This window comes from Passer montanus, unplaced genomic scaffold (assembly GCF_014805655.1).
Source record: "Passer montanus isolate IOZ18808 unplaced genomic scaffold, ASM1480565v1 scaffold27, whole genome shotgun sequence".
NCBI lineage: Eukaryota > Metazoa > Chordata > Aves > Passeriformes > Passeridae > Passer > Passer montanus.
In genome coordinates this window covers 351835-376801 of record NW_024367372.1, presented here as the reverse complement: position 1 = coordinate 376801, position 24967 = coordinate 351835, and the positions used below count along the sequence as shown (strand labels likewise).

Genomic DNA, 24967 nt, shown 5'->3' with positions numbered 1-24967 from the left:
CGCTCCCACAAGTACACCTTCCATTGATCCAGAATAACAAAACCCTCTAAAAAGCCATGTATTGTGCTCTGTCAGAGTTCTGAATGTAACACAACACAGCTCTGTTTATGGCTGTAGCTAATGAGGTGACACTACACAGGAGCACTGCAGGGGAAAGCACATCCCTGAAGGTACCAACTCCAGCAAACAGCACAGGCTGGCAATTAATTAACAGCTTAAGTGCTGATGGGGCAGCCAACTCCCTGGCCACTTGGAAATGAGCTACCTGGAATAATATCCTCCAAAAGACAGAGACAAATGAAAAATAGCTTTGGAAAAGATGGCTGAGCAGGAAAAAAAAAAATCAGAATTTAATCACTGGCTGAACTGTAGATTCTCACCAACAGCTACTTACAGCTCAAAACATTTAATTCAAAAGACTGAAGGCATTAATACTTTTAACTAAGAATCAATACTGACCAACTGCAGTCTTATTAGCTGAGGCTGAAAAGTAAATTAACCTGCAGTGATTGAAATAATTTGGACAAGCAAAAGCCCTGGAAGAAAGGCCATGTAACCACTGCCCTCCCCAGCTTTCTTTTGCTGAGCAGCCATGCTGAACAGCAGTGCTGCTGCTCCCCTCTTTGTGCCAGGCTGCAGGCAGTGACACACAGACTGCAGTGTCACACACACAGTGCTTCTGGAGGGTTACAAAGAAGGGCTGGGAATCCACAGTCCTGATCCTGCTGGATCACGTTGCTCTACACTCTGCATCTGTAACAATAAAGTATTTTAATCACCAGCTTATCAGTGCTGACAAGCCTGAGACACCCCTGTTCTGGCAGGTGGACCATGTCCAAGGACTCACCATCAGTGTTGGAACCCTGTTCTTTATCTCCACAAGTATGGAAAGATGCATTTCAGTAAATATCTGGACTCTGCAAGCCACTTGCACAAGCTTTTTCAGACACTGCTATAGGAGAACATGACTTTATTTACTTCTTGCACTTTTTTTACATGGCTACTGCTGCAGCAAAAGTCTTCCCGGGAAGCAGTGGGGAAAAAATCAGTCTAAGATATAAACTAGCAACAGGTAGGATAAAGAGGGAAGATTCTTACTTTGGATTGCCCATGACAGATCACTGACAAAGAAGAAGACCCAGAGAAGATCTAACACAGGTAAAGAAATGAATCCAGCCAGAGCCAGTTCTCTACACCAAAGTGAAACACCCATTTCAGCTCTCCAGTGTCAGCAGCAAGTCACATCTTAGCTGTGGGCAGCATCAGACAGCTCTTCAGTAAACATTCCCTCCCTGTGTGGTATCACAAAAGGCTGAAAAAGTGACCACACTGGTGCTACAAAGTAGATCTTGGAAGTTCAATATTCATGGAGGAGTAGCTTCCATTTCAGCATCTTAATTTACTCAGAAGACTGCAGTAAGGTTTTTCAAATACAGCATGCAGAACTTCAAAGACTTTTTCTCCTGCTGGTTTTCATAGCAATGAAATAAGTAATTGCCACTCCCAAACCCACATGGGTTTTGCTTTCAAGTTTTACCCTGTACATTCGATTTAGATGGGAGTTTACTAAAGCAGCAGTAATTATAAACTAGAGATTTGAGTTTGTTAGGAAGAATACAGACTATTTAGAGATTCAGGTAGAAGTTTAAATTTTTTCCATTTAAGTTTATTTCAAGAATATAAAATAAATTCAATCTGTAGATGGGTAACTGTATTTACCAACAACACTTTTCTTTCATTCCTGTAAAAAAACCCCTGTATTTTCTCCTCCTGAAAGATCAAAATTTTCACAGATAAAGAATTTACATCAGGAATAAAGGTTTCCACCTCAGAAGCCAAGAAAAAAGGCTGCATGCTGCAGAGATAATTTGGAAGCCAGTTAAAAAGCACAGAGAGTTAAAAAATTAAGTTTACAGCACTGGAATGGTTGATGCACTGATGCAGCCTGTACATGCACAAAATACATTTCTGGTACTAACCACTGTCTTGTGCCTGCCATGAAAAATGTTATCCAGAAAGCCTGAACTAATGACAGGCAGATGTAAAGATCTGATCCTTCGCCTTTACTGCTGGCATCCAAAGTGTTCTTTTGAAAAATATGTAAGAACATTCTCCTTCAGCAGCCCTGTGAGCAGTGCTACCCAGAACAGTAACTGAATTCTCATTTGACTTCAAGCACCTACTTCAAGTTTTGAAAGACAGGCTGATCACTTGATTGCAGGTGATGACAGAATCCTTTGCCACATCTAAATTAAAGCTGCTGCACAAATCTTCAGCTTCCCTGCAGTGCTGTGTAGTCGTTTTGCAACACTGCATGACTTCCCCAGGATAGCTGTAACTATCCTCACCAACATGAACTTGCAGTCCTGAGAAATAACACAAGAAATTCAGTGTATTTGTAATCAAATTCCATATCCTGCATCCCTTTATTAGACAACGAAACAGAAATTTAGATTCAGATTAACATAATACCACGTGCCAAAACATGCAGAAACTGGCTTTAGAATCCATGCTGAAGTAAACCCTGGCAATAAGCATGTAGGTCCTAAATTAGCCAACATTAACATTTGATACAAATATGTCAGCTATCATAAAATTCCATACCAGAAAGAATAAAAATAGCCTGTTGCAACACAGCTCTTGTTCTGTCCAAACACAAGATTACCAAATCAGTCTTAAAAGAAGGAACATTTTCTGTCTGGCATTCAGAGGTTGCCTGACAGAGGCCACAGCTCACGGGTGGGGGAAGCAGCAGCTCCATCAGCTGAGAACTGAGGGGGCTCTGGTGGTGCTGGGCTGCCAAGAGCACCTCAGTGAGCCCTGCACTGATCCTGCCCTCCCTGCAACACGGGGGTGGCAGCTCACCTGCAGCCACAAAGCACAGCAAAGTCTGGCCATGGTTTATTCAGGAAAATAAATGGGGCTGCTCCTCCCTGGAGATCAGTGAACTTGGCCAGCTGAACATGGATCACTTTACTGGTGATACTGGGAAAAGCAGCTATGAAGTGAGTATTGTTTTTGCAGAGCTGATAGAAATCCCAGTTCTGAGATTTTTCTCACACAAGTATTTCTGACAGTGCTCTACATCACAAATATTTTCATCATTACTCATGTCCAGAAGTTACTGCACTGCTGCAGAACATCCCCACAACAGATCCAAGAATCAGCACTGAACTTCAGTGGAGAAAGCATCAATTCAGCTTCCTGAGGGCTGCCAGGCTTTGTGTCTTCTCCAGTGGGAACCCTCCCAAGCAATGATTAAAGTCAGCATGAAGTTATGTTTAAATAATTAAATGTCCGAATAATTAAATGTCCATTTTTCTGAACTTGAGCACAGGAATGCCCCAGAGCTGGGGAAAATAAAAGTAAGCATTTAACAGGTTTCATGCAAGTTGGTTTGGCTTTTTTCCCCCTCTGTCTCACATTATAAAAATGAAGGAACTTAACAGTTTAACAGTGCAGCACATTTTTTTCTCCATAACCAGGAAAGGTTTGATCTTCCATTTTTATAATCCAGCTATTACTGGCTGATATTTTTTGCTGTCAATTTCAAATTTATTGGGATTTTTTTCTCTTTAAACATGCACTTCACAACTTCTTACAGTGCCCTTCTGAGCAGTTTGCAATCATTTAGATAATAAAGCTTTGTGGGAAGCATGTGACCTTAGTTTGTACAGAAATTCTGCAGTTCACATAGGCAGAGGATCTGCAGAAGTGTTGCCTATTTAACTACAAAAACATCAAGAGGAAGAGCATTAAAAAAAAAGAACAATGGAAACAGAAATAAAAGTCTCCTGAACTGCAAGGTCTGACAGAGTAGCACTGTACTTCACCACATAGAAAGAAGCCCAGTGTTTAAATAAGATCCAGTATTTTTAATGTTTCTACACTATTTTGGCTGCAATTGTAGGTGTATTCTGAGTTCTTTTAGCTACAAAAAAATCCAGTGTGTCAAGAGCAGTATGTGATTACTGAACAGAATAAAACCATCTTACTTATCCCAGAAATCTTCTTATTTTATCTGTGATCTGAAGGAAGCCACGTGATACATTCAACAGTTGCTTGTTTTGCTGTTCTTAAAGAGAACTGTAAGATACAGACATTTCTAAATTTACTTTTCCTTATCAAGTGCCACATGTATGGAAGACTTTGGGCAAGATTTCTGGGAGAAGTACATTCTGCAACTGATACACCAAACACATTTTCAAGTGCTTAAGTGTATTATTTTTACTAATTTACTTACAGCCATCACTTAGAATTCCATGTGACCAGTGCCGTGCTTAGAGTGCCTTAATACTTTTAATTGTTCTTAAATTAAGAAGCTTTTAATTTGTTCAAGCTAAACTCAAATGCATTTCCCCAGGTAAATCTCCCATGCTGCATCTACAAGGCTTTTGGCACTAACAAAGTACAGATAACCAAGCACTGCTGCTTTGAACACTGACCTAGAAAATGAAATGTTTCTACCTCACAGTGTGTCTGTTTACAGAGGGATTAGATCCTAAAAGGACTTTCTGTGACTGTCCCACTCTGGAGCCTCTCAGCTGCTAACTCTGTGCAGTGAGCACACCAGGCCATGGTAAAAAGGCTCAGCAAAGTGACCTCCTCTGCTCATTTCTTCCACTCACTCCCACAGCTTCCCTGTGAGGGTTTGCACAGGGGGATGGGGCACAGTGCAAAGATCCAGCACAGCCAGGATGGCTTCAAGTTTCAGAGCTGCTTAACAATGACATTTAGGATGCAAAATTTCAGTACCATGGAGTAACTCTTGAGTTCTGAATATCTGATTCCAATGAAAAGATATTTAAATCAAGATTAGACTTTTTTCCTGCCTTGCCAAAAGCACAGTGTTCTCATTCCATGACACCAGACATCACCCCTAAGCTGTGTGAGAACATTTGTGCTGTGCTGAGCTGCCCACTGGGCATTCTTAGTGCTTAAAATACCATAAAAGAACAAGTCACCTCTCCTGCTCACTGGCTGAACAAAAATCAAGTCCTTTTGCTCACAGCAGCTTGGTGGGTGACGTGCCACGAGCCTCCCAACTGTGCTGGCTGTAACTGCCACATCCACAGGGGCAGGATTTTTATGCTAGAAATCAGAAACAAGACTGGTTAGTTCAATCACAAACTGTTATTTATTGAATGGTTCTACACTCAGTACAGACATACAAACCATGCCTCAGGACAGCTCACAATCCAGGCCAGGATTTGCCCAACACATTCCACAGAGGGATCACAAGTTCACATTCAAATGGAATTTTGGAAGTTTTGTTAACATTTGGGTTAGACATAATGCATTCTAAGTCACAGAATCAGAGAATGGTTTGGGTTGGAAGGAACCTTAAAAACATCATCCAATTCCAACCCCAATGCCATGGCAGGGACACCTCCCACTGTCCCAGGGTACCCCAAGCCCCATCCAAGCTGGCCTTGGACACTGCCAGGGATCCAGGGGCAGCCACAGCTGCTCTGGGCAATCTGTGCCAGGGCCTGCTCACCCTCACAGGCAGGAATTCCTTCCTCACATGGAAGCTGAGCCTGCTCTCAGGCAGTGCAAAGCCATTTCCCCCTGTGCTGTCACTCCATGCCCTTGTCCAAAGTCCCTCTCCAGGTCTCCTGCAGGTTCTCCTCTGATACTCTCCAGTTTATCCCCTGCATAAAACAGAACTACAGCACAGAATCAAAGCTCCCTCAAGGCTAAATGAGCCCTCAACCTCTGGACATTTTGCAGAGCTCTTCAACTATCTTTACATTTACAGCCTCGATCCAAACAAAATTCCAGACCTTTTCTCCATGTCAGGCCTTACTTGCAGTCAATTCCAAACGAGTCTTGAGTACTTTGTGCACTATTAAACCTTCAGAGCTTACCTGCACCACACACCTCTGCTCACTGAGCTCTCTAGAGAGCTCTCCCATTACTTGCCCCTTTCCAAAGCATCAGATTTAATTAAAAAAAATATATAAAAGCCACCTTCAAAGCAGAACTTACATGGGAACCATACCTGAATTAACCACCTATTTCTGTCAAATTAACACAATGGTCCCCCACTGTTGCTGTAGGTAACCCTGAGTGATGCCTTTTAGCTCAGTGAGCGCTGTCAAATAGATGCTCATCACTCTGGAATAAAAACTATGGATCTGTTACTTCAGAATAAAAATTATGCATCTGTATTGCCATAAGCCACAGAACAAATTCTGTATAATATGTCATAATGTGAAACTAAATTTAAAACAGTTGGGTTTATCATCGGCTTCGGCCTGTAACTCCTACTTAACAAAGTTAAAGCTCGTCTTTAAGACCAGACTCTCTCAAAGGACTCCCACAGGTGCGGGTAACCAGACAGAACAACACCCCAACACACCTCCCAAAAACCCCTCAGCCCTCCCCGCTGCTCATCCCAGTCCCTGCTGCGCCTTCCTGCAGAGGGAACCGAGGGGAAGCGCTCAGAGCGGCAGGGGCCGGGCGCGTTCCCTCCCTCCCCCGCGTCACGGGGACGGTGAGGGCGGCGGAGCTGCGCCCTCCCCCGCGGGAGGGCGGCGCGGGCCGGCAGCCCCTACCTGCACCCCGGGTGTGTCTCTGCGGGGCGCTCGGGCCGCCCCGGCGGCTCCGCGCCCTCACGGCGGGCGGTCCCGGCGCCTCCATGGCGGCCGCTCCACTTCCGGCTCCGGCCGGGCCCGCTCCTGCGCCATCGCCGCCGCCAGCGGGGCCGCCACCAAGACGCGGCAACGAGATCAAACCGCCGGGAAGAGACGCGGTGCCGCCTCAGCGGACCCCAGGATGAGCCTCGCGGCCGCTCCCTCCGCCGATCCCACCAGCGAGCCCGCTCCTCCCTCTCCCCGCGGCCTAAAATGGGAAAGAGCCGCGCACAAAATGGCGCCGGCGACGCCGCGGCCGCCGCGCCTGCGCGCCGCTCGCGCCGGCTCCGCCCCCCCACCGGGGGGGCGGGAGAGAGGGAGGTGGGGGGGGCGGAGCGGAGCGGGGGCCGCGCTCAGCCGGGGCCGCCGCCGTCTGCGGAGGGGCCCGGGCGGCGCGGGGGCCGCGGAGCGAGGAGTTCGCAGGTAGGAAGGGACGCGCCAGGAGGAGCAGGAGGAAGGAGGGGAGGAGGAGGAGGAAGAGGAGCTGGCGGCGGAGTTGCGGCTGCCGCGCCGCCGTCCCGGGGGAGGGGACGCGAAGCGGCTCCCCCCCTCCCCCGCCCTGTGGGAGCGCACGGGCGCGCGCGCCGGCCCCCTCACGCACCGGGACCCCCGGGACCGCCACCCCCCAACTCCGTCCCGGTATCCCCGGCATCGGCCCCCGCGCTCCCTGGGCCGGGGGGCTGCGGCGCTGCCCCGGGGGGCGGGAGGCACAAGTCCGCGAGGAGGGAAGGGGGGCCCGGCGGGGCCGCGGAAAGTTGAGAGGAGGCCGGGGCGAGTGGGGGGCGGCGGCCCCTGAGCCCCGCGGAACAAATGGCGACGTGACACACACCGAGCGCGGGGCCGCCCGGCGGGAAGCGGCGGCCGCGCTCCCTCGGCGCGGCCGGGACGGGCGGCGGCTCCTTCCCTGCGTCCCTCCCTCCGCCGTGCCCGGGCTCCCCCCGCCGCCCCTCGCGGCGAGCCCCGCGCTCAGCCCTCAGCCTCCCCCGCTCTTGTTTTGCAGTGTTGCCCGTGCGAGGAGAAGTCCTGGAGCTGGAATCGCTCGCGTAACCCTTAAAGATGAAGGTAGGCGGCTCCGGCGGGAGCGGGGATCGCCGCCCTGCTCGCCCGCCGCTCTGGAGATTTCATTTTTAATCGCTCTCCGTCTGGGCACGGCAGCAGCGGGAGAACGCGGGGTTCGGTGCGTGCTGTGAGCGCTGTGCCTGCTCCCCGGCGAGGTGCAGGTGATTTAAAGCTCTCACCGCCGTGCAGGAGCGCTCGGAACATCCTCATCGCCTCTGAGTTGTTGTTGTCCTTCGGGCTCCCGTCTTTAAACGCTTCCTGTATCAGCAGCTGCTATGGCAAGTTTGCAAAACCACAGCTTTTGTCCCGCCTTTGCTGTTGCCGGTTTGCTCAGTACAAAGGCTCAACAATTGCAGTATAATTTACAAAACTTTTCCTTTTCCCTTCAGAGTTGAATGAAATACCAAGTTATTAAAAAAAACCCCGTAGATATCCTATTCTATTTTAGATTCTGCACCCATTTCCTGTCTTTTCAATGTGTTTATTTTGTCCTTGTTTATCAGTTGCAATGAGCACAGTCAAGTGAAGTGTTGAGTATTAAAGTCCAGGTTAAGGAAAATGTGATGAATATTTCTCTTTAAAAATGCACTAGCAATTAAGTTTTAATAAAGGCATTCCAGGAAAGGAAAATAATTGTTAAAGATCTGTTTGAAAGATTGCAACAGATTTCTCTAGAGGTCTCCTTTTAGTCACCAGGAAAAAAAATCCTATATATAGAATGTTACAGACTTAATTGTAAGTGTTGGGATGACACCAATCTCAAACGTTTTAAATAATCTGTGTCATTGGATTGCTTATAGCTGAAAAAATACAGCTGTCTGTTGCCTTTTCGTGTAGAACCTACTTGAATTAATAGTTGCTCCTCTACTTTGTTGCCCTTTTTATAAGCAGATGTCCCAAGTATCAATGAATACCCTCAAAAACATTTCTGGGAGAGGCTGACAATGAATTGACAGGAGGTGTGTGTCAACATCAGTGACAAACCAAAACTTCCTGTAACTTGTTTGTTGGGTTTTTTTTCCCCTTTTGAAGACCTCTGCCATGGCAATCTCAAGGACGGACAATTTATCAATTAAAAAAGCCAGCAGGTCTAAAAGCCTAGGTGTAAAACGAAATACATAATGTTGCAGCTGTAACTATCAGTAAGAGCTAAAGTTTTTGTGCTTTTGCTCCCCTGCAGGCAGCAGATGAGCCTGCCTACCTGACAGTGGGGACTGATGTCAGTGCCAAGTACCGTGGTGCCTTCTGCGAGGCCAAGATCAAGACGGTGAAGAGGCTTGTGAAAGTCAAGGTGAGTGCTGAGGCTGCTGCTGCTCTTGGTAAAGCACTGTGCTGGGAGGGCTCTCACAGGGCATCCTGCTCCTGAAGATTAGAAAATGTTCATCACTTCACTGTATGAATTCTAAACAACACTTAAATGTGTTTTTTTTAATATTTTGTTGTTTGGTTTGGGATGAAGTTTTGTTTTTGGTTTTTTTGGGGTTTTTTTCTTTATTTTGAGGGGAAAATGTTGGTTTTTTATTACATTTTTTTAGTGAGCTGCTGGAACAAAAATGAGCTTTCTTGCTGCTTTTTCTCCTGACTGCATTTGTCTTCTGCTTTCGAGTGCTTCAGTTTCCCAGCAGTAGGTTTTGATGTCACAAATACAAGATTATGGCTTTACATGAATAATAGGAATAAGAGCAACCTCTTCAGAAGCAAAAGTTCCATTTCCTACCAACTGACATTCTCACTTTTACAGTTGGGAACTGAAAAGGCAATGCAAAATCAAGTTTACAGCAAGAGAGATGGCAATAATTTGTTTCTTAGGCCAGGTTTTTTTAGCAATGCCTTGGGTAATATTTAAGTTTTTAGTATCTTGATGCAGCTCTAAAGCAGCATGCCCTGGCTGTAGCTGAATTTTTGTGCATGGATAGTATTGACACATAGCATTCATTCACATTTACAGGGCTTCTGGAAAAACAACCAAAAGACAAAGTTGTCATTTTGATGTTGCAATACTGTTGTAAATGCCACTATTTGAGAATACGAATAAAACATTGTTAAATGCAAGTTAAAACTGAAAGTAAATACAGAAGTTGTTGTTATTCTTTGTTTTGTTAAAATCTTCCTACTTCCTACTTTAGTGCCTGCTGTCCAAGATATGTAAATAAGTCATTAATGACCCAAAATCCCCAACAAATTGAGGTGAAAGTTGCTTTTTGTAACTATACATCCAAGCTTTTGTGTGCTTTAATGCTTAGATCAAGTAGAACAACCCTCAGCCTCTTCAGTTACATGTATAGATCATATCACTTTATCAGAGTGCTTTTCATCAATAGAAAAAAATGTAATTCAGATACTGGAGTCTTTTCTTGTTCTTAATAAGTACTTAGGGAAACTTGTGGTGTTCTTTGAAATGTGTGTTAATGAGGAGCTCTGTAGGAAGCAGCGTGCAGGTCTGACAAGCTTGATTTTGTCTGCATCTTTGGTCTGGTAGAGTATTTAGCCTGTTAATAGGTAGGAGTTTCTTTTTCTCATTAGAATCAGATGCTTTATTACTCCACGATAAGATGTGGAATTACATGAGGCTGCTGTGACTTGGTGGAAATTCCTGGCGCTGGCTCTCAATTATATTATAACAATAGAAGTTTTAACAAGCTAAGCCTGATACTGTAATTAAGAGTGTGTAGGCACACCCTGGCACGCTTGCCAAGAGTGCAAAAAGTCCAAAACGTCCGGTAGCCTTTTCCTGAGCAGCAGGACAACCTGTATTCATCCCTCTGCAATTTTTATTTTACATTTTGCATCAGCATAAAGTGCATTTTTAACCTGAATGTGTGTTAATGCTGCTGCCGTTTTGGCATTCCACTGGTGTTGTGTTTATAAATATAGCTACAGTCTGGGCTTGGAGAATAATTGGGGGAGCCAGAAAACTGGACATCATTATCAAGGCAAGCTTCTGGAGCTGTTGGTTCCAGAAAACAAATAGAGATTTTGGATTTTTTAAAATTAAACTGCATAGGCTGATGCTCACACAGTTTCCTCACTGTTCCCTTCTAGAATGTAGGTTTTTAAAGGGAGTAGCAGAGTTTACTTACACTGTAACTAATCCTTTTTTTCATCACATGGGTGGTGTTCCACATCTTTGCCATAAGAACTTGCTCAAGGTGTCAGAAATGCTGTTATCACAGCCAGTTTGGTGATTTTTTGATACATTTTTAATAAAGAGAGGCTTTTATTTTTGTTGTAGTTTAGTATTGAAAGTGTTGTCAGTGAAATGCTACAGTTGAATCAGAGAGAAAAAAAACCCACTGCTTAATCTTCTCATCTGGAAGCCCAGTTCCAGGTTTGCCCTGGATTGTGTCAAAGTCTAAACTCACTTGAAATGTGTTTGCTGTGGAATGACTGGTGTTCGATTTGCCTTGTTCTTTAATTATGATGTTTCAGATTAAAAATTAAATGTGATACTTGGGGCTTCCTGTCAGTAAAATTGGCCATGCCAGGTGTTTTCTGTTGAGTAACATTTGAGTTTAATTGTTAATCTTAATGTGGGTAATAAGATCTTTATATATGTATATATATATATAGACACACATTTTCTTGTGGTTTTTTGTGTGCTATTAAGAAATTAGCTGCATATTAAAACGTTCATGAATATTTTCCAGGTGGTCTTGAAGGGGGATAACTCAACTCAGTTAGTGCAAGATGACCAAGTGAAAGGACCTCTAAGAGTATGTATATTGCATGCCTTCTTTTGGTAATCACATAAATGTCCTAAAACTCTTAAATGTTGAAGTTGTTTGGGGGCTACCTGTTCTTCAGGTTTGAAATCAACAGAAGGAGGCTCATCACTTTAGATTTGATGGAATCAAATCTGAGGCAAAAATTAGTCTTAATTTTTTTTAGCTGTTTATGATTCTCTGTGTTGTGTACTTGATACACAGCTTTGCCTGCACAGGGATTTTTGTATCTTCTCATAAAATGCAAAACTCCTTATAAATAATGAAATGTTGAAACTTCTCAGAAGTAATTAACAGCCTGAATGTCAAGCCATGTTCAAGTCCATTAGACAAGAGTAAATACAATTAGTCAGTGTTTTAGAATGGTTGATGTATTTTATATAAAAAGGTGTTTGTATTTTTATTCTGTGTAACAGTTGTGTGCTAAAATGCAGAGCTGTGTTATAAGCACTGAATGCAAATTGAGTTCTCCAGAGAAGGTCATCTTGCTGGTGTTTGTCTTTCCTGTGTTGCTCCTGTAGGAACACCAAGGCTGCTACTGAAATTCTGACAGTAGAACTATGTTTAAAGTATAAGAAATATTAGTAATTGAATGATTATCACTAAGGAATTAATGACTTTGGATATTTGTTTTCTGTTGGCTTTTTATTTCTTGAGATGATGAAGTCATGCTGAATTTAGATGTTCTGAGTTTCTCAGTGCTTTGGTGTCTGCTTGTAGTTCAGCCTTCCTGCTGAAGGACCTTTGCTCTTACCTGTAACTAAACAGGGTCTTACAGTAACCAAACTTTCAAGGCAGCATTTAACTACATGGAGTCTTAAAAAGTAAATCTGGCTCGGTGTGGGAGGATCAATGTGTTTTTATCAATTTTCTGAGTGTGGGCTTCCAGGTAACCTTGAGCTGCTCCTTGTTGCAGGTTGGAGCAATGGTTGAAACCAAAATGCCCGATGGATCTTTTCAGGAAGCAGTTATCAGCAAGCTGACAGATGCCAGTTGGTACACTGTAGGTGAGTGGCCACGTTTCTTTTATGGGCTGTAATCTTTGAACAATATATTTTAATTATAGGTAACAATGTCATGAATTACATCTTGTTTTGGACAATCTGAGATAGCTTTTGGAGGGGATTTTTTTAAAACTTGTCCACATCTTGATTTCTTTTCTGTTTCAAGCAGGACAATAATTAATTGTTGTTCAGGGAGGCTTTTGCACAGGTAATTGCAAGGCTGAATAGTCAAGTTTTTTTTGATACACCTGTAATGTACCTGTAATGATAGTGGTTGCACTCAGTGAAATTCAGAATAATTTTTGCAGATTTTAAGACATAAACCTTGTAAAATCATTCTTCCAGCTGAAAATCTCTGGCATGAAATGAATGACTGAAATATATGAGCCTCCTTGCACTGTGTGCAAGCTTGTATACAAGGAAAACATGGATAGAAGACAGAATCGATTTCTTTTTAAGAGAAGAATCACATACCACACAATAAAAAGAAAAGAGGAGACATTCATTTATAATGTGAATAGCTGTTTCCTTTAATAAATTTTTCAAATAATGATCTAAAGTAAAATAGAAAACTACTTTTCTCCTCATGTTGGAGGCTCATGTGGTGTTGAGTGGTTGAAATAGAAAGTTCAGAATGCAGGGTCAGTGAAATGTCAGTGTTGAACAAGAATTCATTGTGAGACAAGTTTCCTTATTTTAAATAATTCTGATCTCCAGGTTTTTTTGAAACAGCTTTAAGAACAGAATGACAAAACTCAAGAACATTCAAGTAATCATACAGGCACAAATATAAAAGGACAGTATTTGAATCAGAGGGCTTTGCAAGCACCCATTCCTTTTTGCACAACTTTCTTACAGCAGTAGAGCCTTCTATTCCCTAATAGTTGCCTAGAAGGAACATACTCTTGTTAATTGTCCTGTACATGCTACTCTTGGGCATTGCTTTGGAGATTAGGACTTGTAAATTTAAACTCTGTTTCTCATTAGCTGCCTTGGGTACCAAATCTATTCAGCTTTACTTCATATTCTTCCATCTTCTCTTGAGGAGTCTTCTGTCCCATGAACTCTTAATCATTTTGGTTCATTAACCCCTTTTTAAGATTTAAGTAAGCTGTTTTCAGTAATTCAGCATTTCCTTTGCAGTAGGTGAGGTTCTGTTGTCCTTGCTGGGATCAGGATGAAGCTCTGCAGATAATTTGGAAGGATTTATCGCTTTATGATTATTATTGTTAGTGGGTGCTTTAAGCTGGTTGACAAAGCTCACTGTTCTGTGCCTTTTTCTTCAGGATTATAACATTGCTGTAAAATTGTAGTGGATGTCAGGTCAGGGAGGAAAGGCAGGATTATTTTGGAGTGCAGAAGATTTAAAATCTGCTTAGTTTAGTACTGTGATGTGACATACTCGAGGTAGAGCACAGGACCTTTAACTGCTCTTTATAGATTTTCAGAGGTTCACCATTCTATTACAGAAGTGATTAGAAACAGTCTTGCACAATTTCATGGTTTAGGAGTTAACATTTTAATTGTAGAACTCCCAACTGATTTCAGTTTTCAAGTAGCACTTTCAGCTAATTCTGTTTGAATTTCATCCAGAAGACATTTGTCTTCTTACATTTGACATGTGAACTTTAAATCTCTTGTTTGGGGGATGAGTTTTGTCTGTGTTTCCTTTTTTTTTTTCTTTTTTACTTTCTTTTTTTTTTTTCCATTTTCTTTTGAGCAGTGCATTTCTGCCAAAAATCTTTAGTTGATGAGCAGGAAATTTGAACAGTGAATAAGTGCTCTGCCCTGTATTAATGGATTGTTGTTTATATTTAACAACTTGTTGAACTCTCCCCAGTTATGTAAGAGAGAAATCATGCATGTCATGATTTTTACTTCACACATTTATTTAAGTGCTGTTGCTCAGAAACTTGAACCAATGGATTAATTAACTATTGAAATTTTCTTTCCCCAAATAATATTTTTTGACAGGCAGAATGCAGAAAAAATGTTTTCCACATGCAAATGTGTTATGACTGCTAGGATTTTGTAAAAGTTTGGAGCTCAGGGGGGATTTAAGTAATTTTATGGTAAATGAACATGCAGAGCTGTTACATGGTGCTTTAACTATGAGAATACAATTGTAATTGTTGGATTTAGATCTTAGGAATATGTTTTGTTGGTTCTGTGGGGAAGGCTGCTTGTTGGAGTTGGAAACTCAGGTAACATTGACCAGAGTAAGCAGATCATCAAGTTTGCATCATGGCTCTTCTGCAGTTAAAACTGGGAAAGTGTTCTAGCTTGAATGCAGGAATATTGACATGTGAAAAATAAGCTTTATCTTCAGCCTGCTGCTTCCATTGTGTCTTTGCAGAAAGTTTTGGATAGATATGAGGTGTGTATTTATGTTGCTGGTAAAGCAAACATTTGAATTGGTTGTTTTTTAGTAGCTGGTGGGTGTGCTGCTCCACAGCCTCCCTGACTGATGCAGTCACTGCTGAAGAGCTGAGAGGGAGGTGGATTAACCAGACTCCAGGTTTACAGGATGCCTTCCTGAACATTTAGGGATGGAAAGCACAAGGGAAAGCTTGTATTTCAGTAGTTTGTGCATTTCCCTTACTATTTATTCTCTCTTATCTAACATGTCTTTCTCAGTGATCTAAAAGCAAACTGATCTCTGGCTAATGAAACCAGGAATATATACAGGCAAACATTTTCAGAGTATTAAGCACAGATGTGTAAAAAACGCCACAACAAACTGCCTGTGTGTCTAGTGAGAAGTGATGATGTTCACTTTTGCATATCCGTTTCTCTGTTTCATGTAGGGATGTCAAGGAGAAAAGTGACCTGAAACAACTTTGCTTTTGTCGATAAATTGAATCAGTGGAAGTGCTGAGCTTGCTATAATAGGCTGCTTTGCCACCACTATAATGCTAGAGCCCAGTGATGATCAGTTTCTCTATTTCCACAGTATCTCCTGTCTATTAATGCTGTTCATGTACCCAGAATAAACAAGGCTTTATTTGTATTGTAGTTTCAACAGGATCACTTTTTGACCTCTTTTTATATGCCAGTGATGTTAATCTAGCCATGTAGTCCTGTTGAACATTTCAGCTGTGATTTGGAAATATTTCTGAAATTACCTTTGAAATTCAGCTTTTCAGTATAGGCAGGTAAAGAGGCAAAAGGTGTTTGGAGTGCAAGTTTAAAACTGTCTGGGAAATGTCACTGCACAAGGTACTCCTCAAATCCAAAGTAATGTGACACTAATAGGAGTTTAAGTTCTTTGGTCAACAAATGGTTCAGTTGGACCTGATGATTTTACTAAGTGATTCAGTGATTTGATGATGTTTTTCTTTAGAATGAAGTTATCTAAACTGAACTTCTTTAATTTACAAATTACAAAATACTGCATTGATGCTTTTGAAGTGCTGAATATATTGCTAGGTGATAATTGCATAGAACTAAAATGGTCTGTCAGATCTGCTTTAGCTGAACAAGGTTTGAACTACAGTTTACTGAGTGTACCAAGCACCTGATTCTCTGTTAACTTGTAAAATGCTTCAGGTGTATACTGAAATAATGTCTGAAATGACTGACAAACAAAGGAACCACAACCCAGACCACACCTTACAAAGTGCGTAGTTGTATTTTCCTTCTCTCACACCTTACAAGCATTACCAGAATTTCAGAATACATAAATCCTTATGCAGATGTTCTTTGAGGAAACACTTTTGTGTTACCTCTGCACAGAACTAGAAGTAATGTAATATATATATAAAAGTGAGAAACAGGATTTCATTTGAGCAAGCATCCAGGAGTTGTTGTTAGAATGGCCTGGTTTGCCCCATGTCATCTCTCCTTTGAAAAAGCTCAGGTCGGTGATCTGTGTATGCTTAGGTCACTTTTTATTATGTAATATAATTTCTACAACTTTAAACACATTTAAACAAAAATAGAACAAATACACTGAGCCTTGTATTTTGCTAGGGAGGCTAATGGAAAAGTGTTTCTAAAGAAAGAAATAAAAAACATGTATTAACTTTCAGTAATGTTTCCTCTGAAATGAGTAGGAAGTAGGAGAGGGAAACAGTGAGAGGTCTTTAGTTTCTAGCAGACCTTGCTGTCAGTTATTATTATTTTATCCCTTACTTGAGACTTATGGCTTTCAGACTCTCCTGAGGCACCTCAGTGAGCCCCACAGCTCTGCTGGTGGCTTCTTCCTCTCATGTAGTCATGGTGGCATTTTGTAGTCATGGTGGCAGTTTCCAGGAAGTGCTGAGTTGAGTCTGTGCTGAGAGGAGTTAGAGACCTGGGTGCTTGTTCTGGGTATGAAGAGTAGTCTCAGCCACCAGCTGCATCACTTCACGTTACTGTGGTGGTGAGGTCACAGAAATTAAAGATACTGAGCATTTGGTTTTAGTCATCTTGCATGTTTCATGGATTTTGAAAATTCCAGTTCATAATGTTGAGGATATTGATCAGCAAATGAACCGACATTGATGTCCTGGGACTTCAGGAGCAGGGTTGCTAACAGGAGCTATTTATAGTCACATTTTCCTATTTTCAAAGAAATGGGTTTTTTTAATGGTTTGTGGAGATATTTATGCTAAGAAGAAGAATAGGCTTGGTCCTGGGTCCACTACAGCTGTAAGCTCTTACTGCAAGGATGCTGGGAGCTCTCAGTGCCCCCACGGCCAGCTGAGTCCATCCATGCCAGAGAGCTGTGTGTCTGTCCCTTCAGAGCTTGACCAGCACCCGTCCTGCTGTGTGCCAGGCACTGGCCATGTCTGCAGGGCTGGTTTGACCAGTTCCCAGCATCCTGCTGAGCTCCACGTGGCAGGAGCATCATCTCTGTGCTGTGCATGTGTCATCCAGGAATCCAGAACCACAGGTGTTTGCCTCCACTTGGCTGGTGTTCTCCACCACCATCACCCACCATAAATTTGTTCTTTTTAAATTCGCTTGTGAGGATTTTGTGGATTTGTCCAGAGCCCTTCCATGGGATGTGTGGTGTAAGTACACCTGTGGCACATAAAACCTGTTGGTTGCTCTCTAGAGAATCTAGGAAAAAAAAAAGAATAGCATTATGTGTTGTGTTTACACATTTTAGGGAACAGGTGAAAGGAGGAGCAAGATTTTGTTGTGAAAAATAGTATTTTAACAGTAGAACCTTGTTACAAATCAACTGGAATCTAACCTTTGCTTTTGAAACCACCTTTGTTACTATGAAAACAGAGTGTTAAAAATATCTTAAAATTGTGTACAAACAATACTGTAGGGAAAGCAAGGAGGTAGATTTTTTCTCTAATCTCTTTATGTGTAACAACAGTAAGATTCACATTTCAGAAAAAGCAGTTTCAAGCAGCAGGCTTTTGTCTGGGAGGTGATAGTTTTCTATGAGTAGCCTCAAAGGCCACTCAAACTTCCTTGTTTTCTGGGATATTTCAAATATGTTTTTGTAAGAGGAACTTGGGCTTACTTAAAATCATTTAAAAATAGTAAATTTGAGTTTTGTGGTGTCTCAGTAGCACAGTACAGTGCAGCACTTGCTCTTTAGTCCTTTTACAATGATGAATCAGTAGTACAACCCTTGTCTACAAGGGCACTTAACAAGCACTGCACAGCTCCTGGTACTTCCTATATTGTTTCCACAGCCGAACCCCAAATATCTGCAAAATCTGCACACATTAGTCAAGATATTCCTAGACAACACCTCTTGTAGTTCATAAATTGCTGCTTGCCAGGCAGCCAGTGAGAATAATTCAGTGTACCAGTGACACTGGAACAGCTTTAATTTGTGGTATGTACTTTCATTTCATTGTGTTGGTGACTTAAAAGTTTCTCAGTGGGTTGGGAAACGAAACAGAATTGTTTCCTTGCAGTGTAGAATCTAATCTCTCTTGGTTTGGGCAGCAGCAGTAACACAGCTTGTTGGATTGGAAGTTTGCAGGATGCAGCTTGAGGGCTGTTTGCCCTGTGCACTTGTGTGTCACAGAACTGCCTTGTGCTGCTAACACTGGTGGCTCTGTGGAAGTCATCTCGGAACTGCCATGAGGATGTTCTCTCTAGAGTTCTGCTCTCTTCTCCTTTCTGTCTTGTTTTTTGTTGGTTTTCTTTCTGTCTTAAATCTATTTATAACACAGCTGTATATATATTTCTAAACGAGATGTAGTCAAACTAATCTGTAGTATTTTGTGACAAGCTTCTTCACAGTTCCTAAAAATGATTTTGATCAGTTGACTGGTTGATATTATGTCTTCAAATACATGAAAACCAAACTTGAGACAGCCTTATTGTAAAGATAGGGTCAGTGGATTTTTGCTGATGGTGTGTACAAGTCTGCCATGGACAGGAAATGGAAGATACCAGCTAATCAATAATGAGCTTAAAGTTGTATTTTTGCAACTTTAAGTAAACCTAAAGTTTACTAACTTCACTAACTTACAGTAAATTATATATTGTATATTTATATACTTTTATATATGAGTATTATAATTAGTTTTATATATTATATATTTACTAACTTATAGTAATTCTTTTGGTTTTTTTAGTTCTTGCAAATTGTTGTATTGATCACTGCTGGGAAGTTTGTTTTTATTTTTCTGTCCTAGATTAGGGTTGTGTAGATTTCCACAAACAGAAAAAAACCAATTCTGTTTCTTTCCTATTGTCATAGACAAGGTCGAGATGCAGCAAAATCCTGAAAATTTCCATTTTCTTGTCACTGTTTCAGTATGCTCTGCATGGAACATATTGGGCTCAGTTCTTGGGACTAGACCAAGCATTATGGCAGGGACTGTTCCTCCAGGTTGTGCTGCTTACTCATCTCTTCTCCCCTTCTGTCAGTGTTCCTCATTAAGGAACGTGTTTGGAAGAAAGGGCTCTGCCCGGCAGAAATGTCACTTTCCTTCCCTTCTTTCCTGTGCTGCTCCCTTGGCTGTTCAGAGCAGTGAGCAGTTCCCTGGCTAGTTTGTATCCTTCCCTTCCCAGGAATCAGCTGCTGCACCTTCTTTCCCCAGCAAGCCCCTGCCCACTGCCAGATGAGGCAATGGGAGGACCTCAAGGGCTTCTGCTTTTTCACCCTTGTTTTTTTGGAAAGGCAGGACTGTAATTTCCTCTTCAAAGATGAGAATGGTGACACTGCAAACACATCCTCTGGTGACTTCACTCTGTGTGTGTGTGGATGGGGAGATGTCTCCTTGTCTTCTGTTCCTGTTTCCTGCCCTCTCCCTGCCCAGTGAATCTTCCTTATAAAACACAACCTTTAGGATTTTTGCTTTTAAAAAATTTGGAGTTGTAGCAATAACCTGTTGAAGGAATGAAGTAATTGATACAAGTTATTCAACATTATTTTAAAAGTTTTTCGTTTGATTGTTAGTTGTAGGCATTTTAGCTAGAGTTAAACAACCTTGCTTCTGGATGAGATTAAAAAGAGGAATGAATTTGCAGCTTAGAGTGTATTAAGTTCTTCTGACACGACTGTTATCACAGCTTCAAAATATCTCATAGCCAAAAACTGTGCCATCTGCCTTACTGCTTGTATTTACAGAATCCTTAATATTTGATACTGTGCCTTGGACAGACATTGCCTTAAATCCTCTAGGACTAGCATTAAAGATCACTCACAGGGTGACATGAGTGTGAGCAGTACTTTGGTGTAGCAGATTTTTCTGAAGAGTGAGATGGAAACCACAAAGCCTGTTTAGTTTAAGAAATGCTTGTATTTTTAAAGGTGCTGAGTTTATCAGTGTGAGTTTCTGATTGCCCTTTCAGTCAGGCACAGTCGAGTGTTTTGCCTAGAGGAGAAGCAAGTTTGAAGTAGCTACAATTATGAAATACTTCAAGCATCATGGTTATTTGGAGAGACTCCTTACTTGGCTCCACCTTAGTAACTCAAATAATTGATATTTTTGTATGGCAAATGGTGCTTCCTTTCTCTATTGAAACTTACTAAAGTGATTGCTTATGTAGATACAGAAATATTTCTGTTTATGCTGTTCTTTTACACTTTGTTGTTCTGCAAGGATGTTTTGCTCCAAGTTCTGCAGCCACGCTGGCAGTTGCAGGTTCTTTGTACATGTCCATGGCATAAATTGTTACTCTTGATTGTCATAATTCCCTTATGTGTCTTAATTTAAGTATATTTTACTGAGGGCATTTTATTTAACCTTCAGTATTTATAACATTTAATCTTTTAAGGATGAAAAACTGGTATATGTCATCTGCTTTATGAACAGTTTATTTGCTTTATCCCTCTACTGGACTAGCTTTAAAGCTAGTATTGTAGAGGGATAAAGCAAATAAACTGATAGAGATAGAGCTTCCAATTGTGGAGATAATAAATTAAAAAAGCAGTTTACTTCTATTGTCAAGTATTGGGTTTTTTTAATCCAATTACCTGTTGCCAGTCACCAGCCATTTGTCCCCTAAAATTATTATTCTTGAAAATTTAGTAGTTTGAGATTTTTAGAGGGGAAAAGTTAATTGTTTTGTGTGTACAAGTGTTCTGAGCCATTAAAATAATTTGGTAGTGAGGCATATGGAGCATACCACAGCAGTATTTACTTTGAAGATGGAGGAAACCTTAAAGCTTATCTTATCCAGCTTAATTAATTTTATAAGTATGCCAAAATTACCATACTGCTATGCACAGCACTTGACACTTTCTTTCACTAGTGCACAAAGCCTGTTTCAAGTAGTTTAAATACAGAGAAGTGTTCTCTTCTGCACTTTGACCCCATACAAATAAACTTGTACCTGGCTGGGATTCCAGCCTGCAGCCACCTGGGCTCTGCTCTTTGCAGTCAGGGGGAGTTGGTAACTTTGCTTTCCTTCTCTTCAAGGAAATTGTCCTGAAGTTTTTTTAATCTAAACTGAAGAATAGTTTATTCTCAGGCAAAGCTTGCAGTAGCTCCATAGTGTCCTAGCCTTCTTCTGCTGTGTATTGATGGAAATTCATGGAACTTCCAATTAATGAGATACAACACAACAGGATGGGTACTAAATATTCCTTATGAAGTGTCAGACCTGGAATTGCAGGTTTCCAGTATCTTGATCTGTTTGTAAGATGGCATTGAAAGTGTAGCAGAAACATGTTTTTCTTCCAATTGATCTTTTTGTGGGATTGCTCATAGCAGGAGGAGAAGTAAAAGGTACCATATTTATTAAATGATGATAAGTAAGGAAGAAATGTATAGGGTGGGAAAAAACCTCCACAAAACCAAACAAACCCCTAGATAATAAGATTGCTAGATAATAGTAACTGGTGTGCAGCCAGGCTTGTGGTTTGAAATGTGAGTTGTATTGGTAAGAAGAATGTCTAAGTTACACTCAGACTTTCATCCAAAGCCTTACATTGGACTGCCTTGAATCTCTGTGTGAAAATCTATTCCAAGACTGAATTCTGAATACTGACTTTCCTTTTGCTTGTGGACTAAAGAGTGAGTAAATTAGGCTTGAAAGTGATGTTTTAGAGAATGTTCTTGATTGTGAGATAAGCAGTAGACTTGGGACTGAGATCTGATCAGTTTGTGCTGCTGTGTTTTCTTGGCTTCACCCTAGTTTTTGATGATGGTGATGAAAGGACCTTGAGACGAACTTCATTATGCTTGAAGGGAGAAAGGCACTTTGCAGAAAGTGAGGTAAGACAATGGTGGACATGGAATTAAAAATAAATAATTCACTTTTTTTTTTTACAACAAGATATTGCAAACCATTGCTGTTTCCCCCTTTTCCATGCAGACACTTGATCAACTGCCACTAACCAATCCAGAGCACTTTGGAACTCCAGTTATTGGGAAGAAATCTAATAGAGGGAGAAGATCTTCTCTTCCTGTGTGAGTTTTGGGAATGTTCTGCTTTTCCTTTAGTGTTCTTTGCTAAAACTGAAGCAGTCCCATTGAATGAATGCTCTGTCACCTGAATTTTGTGCACAGCTGATAGACATGGTCATATGCTGACAATACTGTGAAATTGAAGGGTTTTTTCCCTGTAATATCCTTAGAACATTTATCTTCTTTCATCTGATAGGAAATGTAGGATTTTTAACCTTCTTGATATTAAATACAGTTAAAAAAACAAACCAAATGCTTTTTAATTTTTGGAGGTAGAGAGCATTTTTCTCTATTTCATGTCTGTGCACAATCAAAACCTGAGTCATGTCTCCATTTCTAACATGATGCTGTTGTAAAATACTGCTACTTGGAAAAAATTCCTACAAAACTCCTCTTACTGAGTAAATGCACTTAGTATTTAAGTGTATTTCAAGCAATTTCATCTCTTAAAATTATAACTGTTTTTGAAGCTTTGCAAAATAGGAGGAAAAATCTTGTTGTAAGCTCTTTTTGGTTTTCAAGTAGTACCTTCAGACAAACTTTAAAATATTATACATTTTGATAATTCAGTACTGAAGATGAAAAGGAAGAGGAAAGTAGTGAAGAAGAGGATGAAGACAAGAGACGCCTCAACGATGAATTGCTTGGCAAGGTTGTGAGTGTGACTTGTAATTCAGAGAAGGCAGACTGGTACCCAGCTTTGGTGAGTTCTTTTTGCAGCAAAGCTGTGAATGTAGTCAGGCTAAGCTCTACTCTCATGTTGGCTAAAAATACAAGTGTTTTGCAGTGTCTCTGAAGAGTAGGAAAGCAGAGATTAACATTTATGTGTAAGTTAGTTTCATGGCATTAAAGTGTTTTAGAACTGCATATGAAATGATCAGTGTGTAATGATACTTTTCTTCTAAAAATAAAGTATGTTAGGACTTGCACTCCTAGGCAATTTAAGAGGATGTAGATTTATAAATTTTAATTGCAGTGGGATGTGAATTTTTTTTAAAATGTAATTATCTTTTTTCCTTAGACTTTCAGTTTTATGAAATACTGATTTCTTTGATGCTTGCATTTGTGTAACTGACCAGTGGTCAGTTACTCCAGCAGCAGATGTTGGTGCTTATTTTTATTTGACTGTCAATAAATGATACAGCTGTTCATTGCCACTGCTGACAATAAATATACATTAAATAAATCCAAATTCAAGTAGACCTGTATTGTAAAAGCAGGCACTTTGCATCTTATTGATAGACACAAAAAGTTTACATGTGCATATTACAAGTTGCTTTCTGTAGAAAACTTTATGGTATTTTCAGACATGGTGTAATGTAGGGTGAACAGTTGACACTGCCTTATCCACCTGTATGTACCTCAATTTAAAATGTGCTATTTTACATGTTCTGGTTGTAGCTCCCTTTAGTAATGACAGATTTTTATTTAACATGGTTCTGAACTGGTAGGTTAAGTACTCAGAGGTTATATATCTGCATTTAACTTTTTCTGCTTGTATATGTTCTAGAGCAAAACATAAACTTGTTCTGTTTGTGGTAATACAAATACTGCAAATGTATTTTTACCACTTGCTTTAGACCTAGAGATGATACTGCTATGGAAGGATGTGGTGGATTTCACAGTGGTTTGTATTATCCACACCTCAGTAAACAAAACAAACCAAAAAACCAACTTAAGTCTCAGTTTAAATGCCAAAAATCAGAAGCTAGCATAAAATAAGTAGGTTTGTGACTTTTAAATAGATGCTTTTAAAATTTTGTGTGAACAAGAGCTAAAAAAACAGAGTGAATGAACAGGATCCTGTGATGTGACCTCAGCAGATTAGTTTTCAAATGAAATTTTAGACTTCTTGGCTTGTACATAACAAGTCAATAGTTTGGGGTAAATTGCTTCTTGAAATATGTTGTTGTTGGCCTTAGTAGTATAAATTGAAGTAGGTTTGTTTACCCAATACTGGAAATATAATAGAAGAAACAGCAGTTTTCCTGCAGTCTATCTTTCTTTCCTTTAAAGATCAGCTTTTTGTTTGTTTGTTTGTTTGTTTGTTTTTTGTGTGTGGTTTGGGTTTTTTTGGATAAAGGAATGTTTTATTTGACTCCTCAGGTTGTGTCCCCGAGCTGCAATGACGATGTCACCGTGAAAAAGGACCAGTGTTTAGTTCGATCCTTTGCAGATTCCAAATTGTAAGTGATAGCTCACTTTGGTTAGATGTCTGTGGGAGGAAACTGGGAAACTCAGCACATACTGCTCCTGAAGATGTTATTTCTTCCAAAAGGAGAGGGTTCAGTTTTCTGTAGTGCTGGATGGACACGTTTGGCATCCACAATCTATTTCCAGCTGACTCCTTCTGTGCTTCCTCACCCTTTCCATTGTGTGTAGCAATAGGAATTCATTGACTCAAGAAAGTTTCTGGTGCATCTTCATGTAAAAAATATCAACAGCTTAAATTGTAAACACCTGGATGTTTTCCCCTTTTTTAAAATGTCATTTCTATCCTTTAAAGTGAGTTTTGGTTTTAATTATTTCCCTTACTGCCTTAAATTACCTTCTGTATGGGTGTCAGTTGTAGTAGTTTGGTATCTGCCTCATTACCTTCAGTGCCCAGATGTCCATAGTTGGTTACATAGTTTATAAGGGTTCAATCTACTTTTTTTTTTAATAGAAAAGAGAATTCAAAGAGAATTACTAATGCAAATGTTTACAGAATCTGAATCATATTCCTT

At 40.8% G+C, this 24967-nt stretch overlaps 1 protein-coding gene across 3 annotated transcripts in view; it reads left to right on the top strand.

The window, feature by feature from the left end:
* The first annotated feature begins 6965 nt into the window (after nt 1–6965).
* The window catches only part of ARID4A (AT-rich interaction domain 4A), a 47932-nt gene continuing 29930 nt past the window's right edge, over nt 6966–24967 (top strand). For 2 of the 3 annotated variants that reach the window (XM_039712772.1, XM_039712770.1), the window contains exons 1-9: nt 6966–7061; nt 7639–7700; nt 8878–8988; nt 11345–11410; nt 12336–12426; nt 21970–22049; nt 22150–22244; nt 22812–22944; nt 24348–24427. In XM_039712772.1, coding sequence (XP_039568706.1) covers nt 7695–7700; nt 8878–8988; nt 11345–11410; nt 12336–12426; nt 21970–22049; nt 22150–22244; nt 22812–22944; nt 24348–24427 — 662 coding nt within the window. In that variant the 5' untranslated portion in view covers nt 6966–7061; nt 7639–7694. Of the gene's footprint in view, nt 7062–7638; nt 7701–7886; nt 7976–8877; nt 8989–11344; nt 11411–12335; nt 12427–21969; nt 22050–22149; nt 22245–22811; nt 22945–24347; nt 24428–24967 lie in introns of all 3 variants that reach the window. The other variant, XM_039712771.1, reaches the window with a different exon arrangement.